Source organism: Gavialis gangeticus, unplaced genomic scaffold (genome assembly GCF_001723915.1).
Source record: "Gavialis gangeticus isolate Ggan-Ray unplaced genomic scaffold, GavGan_comp1, whole genome shotgun sequence".
Taxonomy (NCBI): domain Eukaryota; kingdom Metazoa; phylum Chordata; order Crocodylia; family Gavialidae; genus Gavialis; species Gavialis gangeticus.
This window is the reverse complement of record NW_017729001.1, coordinates 13,476,362-13,489,116: the sequence shown is the minus strand read 5'-3', so window position 1 is coordinate 13,489,116 and position 12,755 is coordinate 13,476,362. Positions and strand designations below refer to the sequence as shown.

At 48.5% G+C, this 12,755-nt stretch overlaps 1 protein-coding gene across 4 annotated transcripts in view; it reads right to left on the bottom strand.

Moving 5' to 3' along the window:
• The window catches only part of GGT1 (gamma-glutamyltransferase 1), a 75,433-nt gene that overhangs the window by 1,990 nt on the left and 60,688 nt on the right, over positions 1 to 12,755 (bottom strand). For all 4 annotated transcript variants that reach the window (XM_019506871.1, XM_019506872.1, XM_019506869.1 and 1 more), the window contains 7 exons: positions 11,965 to 12,122; positions 8,800 to 8,949; positions 8,010 to 8,146; positions 7,037 to 7,224; positions 5,638 to 5,765; positions 4,456 to 4,568; positions 1,409 to 1,522 (listed from right to left, as the gene is read on the bottom strand). In XM_019506871.1, coding sequence (XP_019362416.1) covers positions 1,409 to 1,522; positions 4,456 to 4,568; positions 5,638 to 5,765; positions 7,037 to 7,224; positions 8,010 to 8,146; positions 8,800 to 8,949; positions 11,965 to 12,122 — 988 coding nt within the window. The remainder of the gene's footprint in view (positions 1 to 1,408; positions 1,523 to 4,455; positions 4,569 to 5,637; positions 5,766 to 7,036; positions 7,225 to 8,009; positions 8,147 to 8,799; positions 8,950 to 11,964; positions 12,123 to 12,755) is intronic.

The following is a 12,755-nucleotide window of genomic DNA, read 5'->3' as shown; positions in this document are numbered from 1 at the left end:
GGGGGGGGGGGGGGGGGGGGGGGGGTTATGCTATAAAAATCCTGCCAGGCACAGTGGCAAAACTGCCCATCACAGGGCAACACAAACTTGGCAGAGCACCACAAAGCCCAGGAACTCAGCACATGGTGCAGGGAAATCTGGCGAAACAAATCAAAAATGCAGCTGCATGTGGAAAGCATGACAGCATGTGGCAAAGGCATAAAGCAGGAAAAAGCCAGCTGCTTGTGGAAGCCCAGTAGGGTGGCAAAATTCAGTGGAGCCAGTCAGCTACCAGAGCATACATGTGGCGAAGAGCTGCCAAATCTGCCCAACCAAGGCAAGGATCCAAGAAAATCTGCTTCAAAACTCAGCAGACAGTAACAAAACCTAGCTCACTCCTGGCACAAACGGGAAATGGTTTCACATTTGGCTCAGCCCAGCTCCACATGGCAAAACCTGCCGACCCCAGGCAAAATCTGACCAATTCAGGAGCCTCTTGCCCATAAGACAATTCCACCATACTGCAGTTGTACCGCAACTGGTCTCAAGGCCGACTGAGGCCACAAGCACTAATGAAATTTGACAAGGCAGCAACTAAAAGGGTCCCTTTAGCCATCCCCAGGCAAGAGCAAAAGTTGAGGGGGGGAGAGGGGTGCTCTGAGCGTTCTCCTTTATCCAGGATTTCGTTCCCTCAACATAAGACATGGAAAAGGTCAGACTTGCACAGGGGACCAGTGTGTTGGCAAAGCCAGGCTGCTCCCGTGAGCCAAGTGACCTGCTGCAGCCAGAGCCCATCCACAAGCAGGGGCACCGGTAGGAAGACAAATCTCACCTCATGCAAGGGGCTCTGGTGGCAGCTTTCATCTAGTGCAAACCCACATGACTGGCACTGACAGGACAGGAAACTCTGACTTCTCGGCTTTAGCCACGGCCAGAGTTTTGCCCTGCTCTTTTCTTAAAGCCACATTAATGCAAGAGTGATGTGGCCACAATGGCCCAGAAATTACATGAGAGGCGAGCGTTTCTCAGGGTGACAGCTCTCACTGGACTATGGAGTTGGGATAAAGTTAGACAAGCTTTCCAATGCGAGACAGTCTTCCTCAGGCACAGCAAGTAAAACACAGCAGAGGAGGGGCTGAAAGAAATTCTCAGATGTGTGTGTCTGCTACACATGAGAATTTCTCTCAGCCTCTCCCCTCTTGCTGTGCCTGGCTTCCTATCCTCAGGAAGGATGGTCTTGCATTTGAAAGCTTGTCTATCTTACTCCCAACTACATAGTTGGTCCAATAAAAGATCTGACCTTAGGAAATCCTTGAAGCAGTAAACATTTTGCACAGTGGGACATAGCAAGAGCATTTCCCCAGCGAGACAGAAAACAGAGCCAGTCACTGCACCCCTGCCCACCCTCCCTCAGGCCAAACCGACCAACCTCTTCCACTTGATCTTCCAGTTCAGTGACGCTGGGAAACAGCTGGTCATGAACTCGCGGCTCTTCCACAGCCGTCTTAACGTCGTAACCAAACCAGAGGGCATTGATGATTGCCTGGAGGAGGCAGAAAGCCGCAGGTGTCAGTGCGTGGCCTATCTCCAGGGAACTCTAGTGCTGGTGTCATTGCAGTGACAGTGAGTCAGAGTCTGTGGATGTCAGCTCTGTACATCCCTGCCTGCACAACAGGACCTTAGATCTGGTTTAACCAGGCTGAGGAGAACGACCTCATCCATGGCTCTAGAGCCACGTAGCACCCTCTACACACAGACCCCTGTCCTGCAACCAGTATAAAGCCAAAATTTCCTCAGGTCTGGCTCACCTCCTTCTACTTAAATTGGCACTTGGGGCTACTGGCAAGTGGGAACAGTCCAAAGAAAGAGGGACCCAAGAACAAGAGAGAGCTGGTGCAAGCCTCCTTGCCCCCAAAGCCCTCACTGGTACTTCAGCTAGCCCTTGGCTGTAGGCCTGTGTTTAGAAATGCTTTGCATAAAGTTAGCCCAAGCTTGCGAAAGCCCATGCAAAATTCAGCTGGGTGCCTTGTGCAGAGGAGGAACACGCAAGTAGGAAGGGGTTAGGCTACAACAGCAGAAGTGCAGTGGGTCGGAGAACAGCAGCAAGTGGCAACAGCAGCAAGCACCAGGCTCTCTTCAGATCTTAGCCTGGCACTGGCCTCAGCCAAGCACAGCTCAACATTAAGGGCCTAAACCTAGATCTCAATTGCTTAGCTGAGCTCCTCCCTCTCACCAGGAGGAGTGAGCCCCCTGAATCTGGAAATGCCCAGAGCCTGGGGCATTCACAGCTGCTAACTGAGTTGTGCAGTTATCTGTCTGCAAACAGTCACCCCCTCCCTATCTCAGCAGAGCCCAAAGGAGGAAGGTGGGGTGGTGAGCGACTATCAGGAAGTGGTGAACAAGAGGGGCAGTAGTCTGCTTTGTGACGCTGGCTCTGCAAGCCACTATAGCCAAGGGACAGCATCATTTCCCCAGAAGACGGAAGTGAAGCTTGAAATTTAGAGTTTCCGTGTCTGACCTCATGCCATAAAGCACACCTAGGCAAGCAGGTGAGAAAAAGCGTCCAGAGAAACAGGTCCCATGCAGATGACAAGGCTTCCAGAAAACACGTCTGTTAAGTAGGGAACTTTGTAGTCTAAGGCCAGTGGCTGATGTGCTCACTGGAAGCTCCATAATGATATGAAAGAATGAAGCTCAACAGCAGCCTCTGCTGGTCCAGTCTTTGTAGTGCACTTGGAGCAACAGTGCCCCAAAGGAGTTGCTGGGGTTCATGGAATTAGGGCACAACATAGAAGCTTGGGATAGTGTGATCCCAACCCAATTTGTCCCCAAGGATGGATGAGTGTTACTGACACACAAGCTCTTTTGCACACAGTCTAAAGGAGGCAACTACAGATGATGCATGACATTTTCCAGGGGCATTAATCTAAAGCAGTACCTAAACAGATGCCTTCAAGCAGCACTTTTAAAATACCACTTTGAAGAAATGAGCTTTTCTGTATAATCATAAGAGTGTACATTGTCAATGCAGCACATGCACCTTACTTTGTCACTGAATAACAGAGTGATCATAACCATTAAGTGTCCTGAAGAAAAAAAGAGAGAGATCCCTCAGCAAGAGCACTTACACAATAGGGACACACTCTATACTTGTATAATGAAGGGATTTTATTGCCAACTATTGGGGTTTGTGAGGAGGCCATCTTATTTTCAGTGGCAGTTAGGAGAAGCATCTTGATTTTCAGGTATCACAGATATAATGCAACTCTTTCATGTTGCCTGTATCTGTACATAGTGTCTTGCTTGATTACAGAATTTAGTACAAAGTATGCATGAGAATATCAGGATTTGGGCATGCCCGGATCTCAGAGCGTGGCAGAATGATTCAACTAGGAGGTACCATACTAAGGTTGAGTACAAATGAAGCTTCAGTGATCACAATTTTATGCACTACTACTTTCATCTATAGGACTTGCAAAAATAAGCGAGCATTGTCTTGAGTTCAGATATGGGGCTACTGAGGGAGAAATTATTTCATGCACCCAAGAGGAGTCAGTCAATAAGAGAGTTGAAAATAGAAGCTGATACCTCACTCCCTAGCTATCATGTTACATCATGGCTATCTGCTCCTGTGACAAGAATGGAACCAAGCATATGCAAGTCACACAAGATTGAAGACAGTATATCCTGGAATATAGGAACATTTACAAGGACAGGATTCCTAGCTGAAAGTAAGCCCTTAGTGCACTAAGGCAAGAGAGAGGAAGAAAAGCCTAGGCTATGTAAAGGAGAGGAATATCAAGAGGGATTAGAAGATTAATATTACCCCTGTGTTCCAGCATTACTGTAATTATATCCAATTCTGATATCCAGCTTGAAAAGCAGGTTGATAGCTGGAAAGTGTTCAGAAGAAGTGACAGAAATGATCTGAGATTTCAAAAGCATGCCTCAGTGAAATTCAAGAAGATGGATCTACTTAGCTATCCAAGGGGATGTTAAGAGATGGCTTCATCAGCTGAAGAGTTTGGATAGTACTTGGCTCTAAGCTAGCAGAAGATGTAACAGGGTTTTATGGATAAAAGCTGACACTAGGTACATTCGTACCAGAAATAAAATGTGCAAAGGTTAACAGTAAAGGATGATTAACAACTGGAAGAACTCAGTAAGGGGCATTGTTCTCCATCACAAACTCATTAGATGTCATTTGAAAATACAAGCTAGAGCTGAATAAGCATATCTGGTCTTGATTTAGAAATTACTGGGTGAAGAAGGTTAGATTAGGTCACAATGGACACTTCTAGCCTCAGGTCGCAAAGCAAGTCCATCAGGTTCAGCCTTCCCAGTAAAAAAAGCCAAACTGCCAGACTCTGCAGTGACCTTGTGTGTGGTCTTTGTTGCATAAATCAGTCTCCTGCCCCACCTTGGCCAGCCTCTCAGCTATCTCCCTCTGCCCTCTCATCCCATGGCATGACATACCAGTGCTGTTGCTGTGGTTATTTTTGTCCCTCCAGAAGCACCAACCACCATCTTCACTTTATTTGTTTTATCCACTAGTATTGATGGGCACATGGAAGACAGGGGACGTTTACCTGGGAAGAGAACACCAATATGAATTTGTGTTTCTGACCTCTACCACGCTCTTAACTCATTAGCCCCATTAGTGTTGAACTCTATGAAGCTGTGGACCTGCCAGCCAGTGGCAGCAGCCATCTATACTGGTTCAGTACACAAGTGCCCAAGGCTCATCTTCTGAACCTCCTTCCCCTTGATACAGTGGAAGGGGCAGAAGTGAACGTGACCTTGACACATGGGGAATGAGTCTGCCTTTCAGTTCCATGTATGCATACACTGGAGGGCACTGCTGAGTTTCAGGACCCAGCCCAAGGTATCCAGTCCTTGATCACTTCCACATTTGGATGGGAACCTCTGCAGCCTTGGATTTCATGGGGGTGGCTCCCTTTACTAATATGAGGTCCTCTCATCATACTCCATGATCACTGATGAGGTGTTTTACAGGCAGGCAGTGCACTTCTCAGAGTCCATGTTACTGACAAAGAAACAGACCCAAGGCTAGCAAAGGGAGGAGCAGACCCACCTTTAAGGTGAGCAAGGGACAGCAAATATGTTTGAGCTGTTATACGTTCCAAAGGCACTGGGGGAAGGTAGAAAACATTGAGACAAGGCATTTCAACAGTGATACAAAGCACCAGCAGCCATCACTTCTGGAACACTGCCAGCCTGGGCTTTAATGCTGCAGAGCTGAGCATCTTTAATAGTCTTCTGCCATCTCCCAGTGTCTGCCTGATTTGTGAGGTCAAAGGCTCCCTGCAGCTCTGACACCTTTCACTTGGAATGACTGAAGTTCATCTGCGAGGGCATGAGGCAGCAGGGAACAAGTACGTTAAAGACATTTTCCTTCAGGCTTCAAAAGCTTGTATCCAGAAGGTGGAAAAATACACAGATCATAGCAACTGCATCCAGGGATGCAAAAGGCATAACTGAGTGGTTTCTCACCTATAACAGAGACTTTAGAGGCCTCCAGGCCTGTGTCTCACTTAGCCTAGGAAAGCAGAGATAATGCCCTCTGGGTTGTAGTCAGCTATTAGTGTGCAAAAGGTAACCCCAATACCGGATAAGGGAAGGGAATTTTTGAGCTACCTGGTTCAATGAAGTTTGCAGCAGAGGGAGGAACTCCAAATCCATTAACAATGGAAGGTGAGCTGAAGTCGTCCATCTCATCATTAAATATGATTCCACTCACATTGGATCGGATGTCTGAGCCAAAGCTAAACAAGACAAACAGTCAAGAAGGCTCATCAGATGCAAAGTCCCAAACTTCAGGTGAACCACAGATTGCATAAGCCAAAAAGGAATAGGCCTGTGTTTTGAGAGCTCCAAGGTTAACAGGTAGGCCTAAACTAGCCCCGGGGTCCAAGGGAAGGAACCAGTTCCCCACCCCGACTTTCACCCTGTGTTTACATGGACTTTACACTGAGAACTGCACGGTATGAGGGCAGAATCTTGTCCCATGTCTCCATGCCCAGTCAGAGGGCAGACCCAGTCCGGTCCAAACATGCCAGAATGTGAACTCCAGATGGAAAACTTTCCTGGTGACTACAGAGCTAGAGGCACTGAGGTTCCAGTTCATCCCATCATGGGGAGAGCCTGAGGCACAAGCTGATCCAGACTCATCTTAATCAGAGGAGACAGTGTTTCACCAAAAGCACACTGCACATTGCTTTCGCCAACACTGATGATTAGCTAGCTGAACAGCTGAAGAAAAGAGTTCCCTTTATAAGTGGCCAGTGTTTTATACACAATGTATTCAGTGGCACCATTACCCAATATTAGAGTTGTTTCCATAGGGCAGATTTTAAATCTCCTTAGATGTACATCAGGAAAGAGTCACATTAAGCAGAAGGAAGAAAAGCGCCTCCTGGTCTCAGTCTGGTCAGAACAAGCTCTCTCACTAAGCACATACCAGTTAGGACAATGCAGTACTCAGCACTCTGATAACAATGAGGACAGCTGTGGGAACACAGCTTTGCACATCCTGGTTTCCCCAAGACAACAGGGAGACAGGAAAGCACAGAGTGGCAGTCGATGTAGCACTGGGGAAGATGCATCTTAGTGCTACAGAGGACTCTGATGCTGAGACTGAGGGAAGAAGGGGTTGGAATAGTCACTGCAAAATAAAACCAGGGTGGGCTTGAATTATAATAGAGGCTCCTATTCTACATATCCTGGGTCCTACTAAGCATGAGACTCTGTGACAGGCCTCAGCTGTGAAGCACTCTCAGCACAAAGATTCCTATGGATTTGACTCAAGAAGAGCACAGAATCTGTAACACAAATTCAGCCAGTCCCATAACACTTGTATAACACCAAGTTCTACTAAGGACAGTAGTCCCATGCCATTTATAAGAACTTGAGACCCAGTAAAGAGTGCTAACTACTAACCCACTATGGAGATACCAGTCCAGTGATGTTTATACCAACCACAGAACCACTATGAAGATGGCAGAGGCCTACATGGAAGTAACATCTGAGCTCATACTATTGGTTGATGGTGCTGGTGGCGGACACAGCACTGCCATCATCGGCCACAATGGAGAGGTGGGATGTACCGGCATTATCTGAAGTGTAGTACTCTGGCTCATAGTAGTCAACTGTATGGGTCGTGTTGTCAGTGATTTTCCTCCGTAGACTATCTGCAAAGAATTCAGACGTCATGTTGCTGATCACCTGTTGGAAAAAGGAGTGAAACCCAGTGTTACTAATTAGTTTGAATGATTAAAGGTGTAGAATCCAACAGGAAAGAGAGTCACACCAGATGCTGAAAAGCTGACAGAGTCCAGCAAGGAGGCTACAGACTTTCCTTTGTTCAACACCCTGGGGTCTTTGCTTCTTACAGAAAGAAGAACTCATTGAGCCATGCCAGCATTTTGAATGTTACAGAAAAGATTACTGGGAGTGCTGGCATCTCTAAGTAGCACCTGGGCCTGTGCTCTTATCACCTCCTTTTAGAAGTTTTTGTTCATTCTTCTGGAACCCACACAGCTAGGAGTCAGAAGAAGCAGACATCTAGCTTCTGCTCTGATCCACTGTATGGCCTCTGCCTCTTCTTTTACTTGTATTTCCATTTTCTGTCATGGTGCTACTTCCATGTCACTGGGATGCTGCAGGGTTATCGTGTGAACATGGGCAGAGATCTTTGAACACTTCCTGCGCTATGTAAGAACCACATAGTCCCTTTCTCTTTTTTATATTTGTAAATTCTGTTGGGAAATTAAAGCCATACCCCTGGTAGGGGCACCTCCCAATTCTACCTCTGACAGTGCAACCATTGATCAATTGTAACATAAGACTTTACATTTGGATTCAGAGCTGCAGTACAGTGCTTGTTAGCAACTAGTAGCAATGAAGCATCCTTGCCTCTATTTGGGATCCTCTGCTCATAGGCTACAAGCCAATCTCCATTCAACTTTGACACTACATTAGACAAGCAGAAAGAACTTGCTGACCATTACCTCCTTGATGTTGACAAATTCTGGGTCCCCCAGTAAAGTCCTCTTGGCATATGCAAAACGAAAGGCCTCCACAATGCGATGGTAAGTCAGACCCTTTTTCTCCATGGTTTTGACACTGTCACCAGAGAAGTTAAATCCTGGTAACAGGAGAAAAAACAATGTGAGCACATCTGAAAGCACATGGCCTTGTGGTAACTACTAGGGACTGGGTGCAAAACATGGTCAGCTTGAAAGCTATTCAACTGAAGACGTTAATATGGTCAAAGCCCCTTTGTGGCTGTTTCTGGTTTTGCAATTTTTTTTCTGTTTGGACTTTTCACCATTTCTGTTCTGCCTTATGAAGGCAAAAAAGGAAGCTGACAATGCAAAAAGTATTGTCAGGAGCACTGAAAAAAAGGCTATGGTTTTTCTACTGTGTTAAAGTGATCCAAGGTGCTTCGCATAATGATTGCAGGGGGAAAAACAGTATTCAAGAATGTCACATATAAGTTAATCTCATTAGCTTCCCTATAGGCAAATAATGGAAGAATGCTTCTCAGAAGAAGTCTTTTCATCCAAGCCTGAGCTTTCACACCCTGCAGCTGTATCTCTGAGTTTATGGAATTGAAGGAATGATTCCCAGATCTGCCATACCCAAATGTATACGCTGGCTACTTAAGAACCAGCTCTGATGCAGAATGCTGCTGCCATTTACCTGCTTCTTCCAGCACAGCTGGAACAGGAGCTGGTTCTGCAAATTCTATGCCCACTCCTGTGTCCAACACATTGCTCACTGAGGCTTGGCTCTTACCTTTCAGAATGTTTAGGATGAGAGCTAGCACTGGACCACTCAGTGGAGCGCTGGGCGTGTACAGATTGAACTCCCCAATTTGGATCCGTGTAGGATTTTCAGTTAGGATGGCATGATAATCCCTCAGGTCTTCCATTGTAATGATGCCACCTAGAACAGAGAAACACTGTTTGAGGTTGTCCATGGCTTTACACAGTAGCCAAGGGCAGCAAGAGCCTATGTCCTTGTTATGGCTTCTGATGGTGGAAGTGCAGTGGACTTAGGATGCCAAGAATGGAGCACAGAGCAAAAAGAGCTTGCAAAAATGGAGCCCTTTGGACTCTGAACTGAATACCCTGCATCACGTGGGCACATGGGCCCAGCATGGTGGTACCCAAAACTCTAGTGAGGTTAGTATCCATCAGGGAGAGCTTTACAGAGATCCTGGACCTTAAAATCAGAAGGGTTTCTCCTATCCCATAATACTAAAAAGGGAGTTACCACAAAAAGTAAGAGCCAGAGCATTTAGAACCAGAGAAAGGAACTGTTTTTCTTAAGGCAGACACAAGGTCAAAGTGCTGTATGAAGTCCAGCCCAAGAGACGTGTAAATGCCGTAGTGAACATTGAACAGCTAAACAGTACACTAGTGGAGAACAAGCTTATGTCGCCATCTATAAATGGAGTCCAGGCACCACAGACAAGCAGACTATAATTTACATTATAGGGTCCTAGATCAAGTGCTTTGTAGGCCAGTGCCAGAGGCTGTACCTCACAATAGATAATCCACCTTTCATGTGCCCTGGTAGGTCTAGCTCAGGGGTAGGCAATGTTTTTTGGCTGCAGTGCCAAAAAAACCACAGTGTCTACCTTGGAAGGTGCCGGAGTGCTGGCATGCCAGAAAAACAAAATGAGGGCTGGGGGGGTACATGGCAGGATGCACTGCATATTAGTATATTTAATAATCATAAATGTTGCCTTTGTTGTTGTGTATTCCTTTTTTGTTGAGCATGTTGCAATGAGAGAGAAAAAAAAAGACAAGAGAAAGAGGAGAGAGAGAGAGAAAGAAAAAGGAGAGTAGGGAGAGAACCAGACACACATGTACGCACACAGAAAGCCATGTGCACAAATAGAGAACCAGAACACACCCAGAACCAGGCACGTGTACACACACAGAACCAGATGTGCAGGCATACGGAGCCAGGCTCCTGGGCCACTGGACAAAGTCCGACCCAACAATGCCCTGGTCCTGCCAGAGCCCATGCTTCCCCAGGGAGCCAGGCCCGAGGGTGCAGCACAACTAGCCAAGGCCCCGGCCTGGAGCCTGCCATCAGCCCAACCACCCACCCACCCTGCACAGCTAAGCCTGCAAAAGGTGCGGTGCTTCTGGCAAGGGGCAGTGCCAGCTTCATCCTGGTGGGGACCTGGGCTCGGAGTGAGTGGGAGCCTGCTGCAAGCAGCCTGGACTCCGTGGTTGGCAGCAGCTACCAGAGCCTGGGTTGGCTGCAGCCGGGAGGCTGCAAACAGCTGCTCCAGGCTCTGGCATAAGCTCCATACTGGTGGGTGCATGTGCGCCTTGGAGCTGATGCTGGGGATAGGGCCTGAGGCAGAACAGCCCTCCCGCTGTCTACTCTGAGGTGTGCACACAGTTGCCGCCAGCATGCAGCTGATGCAGGGGCTGTGGAGCCTGGTGCAGCTGTTTGCAGCCTGTCCGCTGCCTACTGCAGCTGCCCAGAGCCCAGGCTGGCTATAAACAGCTGCTTCGGGCTCCAGAGCCCAGTCATCAGCATTGTGCTGGCAGCAGGGGAGAAGCCAGGGTTGTGCTGTCTCAGGTCGCTCCCCCACTGTCCGCTCTGAGGTGTGTGCGCACCCGCCAGTATGGAACTAATGCCGGAGCCCAGAGCAGATGTTTGCAACCTTCTGGCTGTAACTGGTCCAGGCTCTGGGTAGCTGCTGCCAACCATGGAGCCTGCTCTGCTTGCAGCAGGGCTTGTAACTGCCCAGCTGCCTGCTGGGAGAAGCCAGGCTGGCAGTGGTGTGCCAAGGAAAATGGCCTTTCATGCTGTGCTCGGCACACATGCCAGGGGTTGCTGACCCCTGGTCTAGCTCCTAGGGCACATCCACACATGCAGGCACATGCGCTTGCACAGCTCAAATACAAGTGGCACAAATTTGAGCTGGGGTTTTTTGCTTCAGGGCACACGCCCGGACATGCACTTTGCTGTGGTGCAAGTTGTGCCACTTGGGTCAGAATAACCCTGTCCAGCTCCTCCTGGATCTGCCCTGGCCAGCAGCTCAGGGCTACATGCCCTCAGGAGTTTCTGAGGCCCAGCCACTTGGTATCTGGGGACACTACCCCTTGTGCCAGATGGGCTGCTGAAGCAGCATCCCCAAAAATCACTTTTTAAAATACCCCAAAATCCATGTTCTTCCACAAGTAGAACAAAAGGCCACTATATATATAGCAAGAGGCATGGAGACCTGGGTCACAGCCCCAAGCTGCCTTAAAGCGCAATGTGCCGTGCAGCACCCTGCCGAGCAAGGCCTCAGCCACATGATGCAGTGGCAGCAGCATGGGTGCCAGGCGGTGAGTTCCAAGCCCCACTGCCCCATGCTGTGCAGGGGGAGGGGAGGGCTGTGCCAGGAGGCCCCAAGCAGCCCCAATGGTTGCTGCTACTGCTGCCGAGTGCAGGAACGCTGTGCTGGTGGAGGAAGCAATGTGGGGCTGGGCCAGGGGGCAGGCAGGGGACCCACTCCTCCCATGGGTGCCCCTCCTTCACCCCCTCCCACATCCTACTTGCCTGGCATGGGGCCCAGGTCCTGGTCACTGCAGCCTACTCTGCTGCCTGCCCTGCACGAGCAGGCATTATGCTTCAGCACCAGGGAAAGGGTCAGCCATAGAGACAGAAATGTTGCCTGAACATGTGTGTTTAGTACTTGACTCATCTGCATTAATAAATGCTTATATCCACCACACTGGGGAGCAGTCCTGCCACTATCAACTTCTGGAGTTCATTTATTGGTCAACCAGCTGATAATGGGCTCTCACTTATTTGGTTATCACAAGTAGTTTTCCTTGAAACTTAATCTTTGCTGCAGTACAAGCTCTATCATTCTAGGTTTCTGCCACTCTCCTTGCAGGAGTCCAAAGGGCTGATTTTTTGACACTGCACGCTGTGGTTTCCTACCTGCATTCTTGATGTCAGTGACAATTTGCTGTGCCAGGCTTCCTGTGTAAAAGGCATTGGGTCCCTCATTAGCTAAAGTCTCATAGGTGTTTGCTAGCTTGGGCATCTTGATGACTTCCCCCTCCTGTAGGATTTTTCCTTCTCTGCAGAACACTTCACTGGTGGGGAAAAGAGGAGAGTCAGCTCTGCCCATAGCTTTCAACCTACATTATGTCAGCCTGACAGCTTCCCAGGGAAAACACAAATGATAACTTTGGTGACAGCAACTGCTGTAGCAGCCACCTTAGGTCCGTGAATTTAAGCAACAGAGATACATGCTCCAGCTCCAAAGCACAGAGGCTGCTGCCCATCCAAACTGCAGTTAGACACATTTCTGATCCACAGATATCAAAGCCCTTTGTAAATGGTGTGCGAATACTCCTCCCCTTCCATCTCTCACCAGGGAGTTTGAGGCACACAAGCCTGCTGGGTGGAAGATGCAAGAGAAAAGCAGGGTGTGGGGGAGGAAGCTCAGACCGAGTGATCTGCTCCTGGCAGTCAGTATCTTCAGGGAGCAAAATTATGGAACTGAGAATTCTCCAGCAGGGCTGTGCAGAGCCACTGCTAGTTTGAGAGGGGCACACCTTCACCTCCTTGGCCCAGAAGAACTGGATGCACCAGCATCACTCCAAAAAGCCCCCAGACCCTTGGCAAAAGAGGAGCCAACTTTCCATGGCCTAACAATTGGCAGAAGGGAATGCGCCTCCGGACTCTCCAAGGCAGGCCACACTCAACCACTACACCTAAAGAAG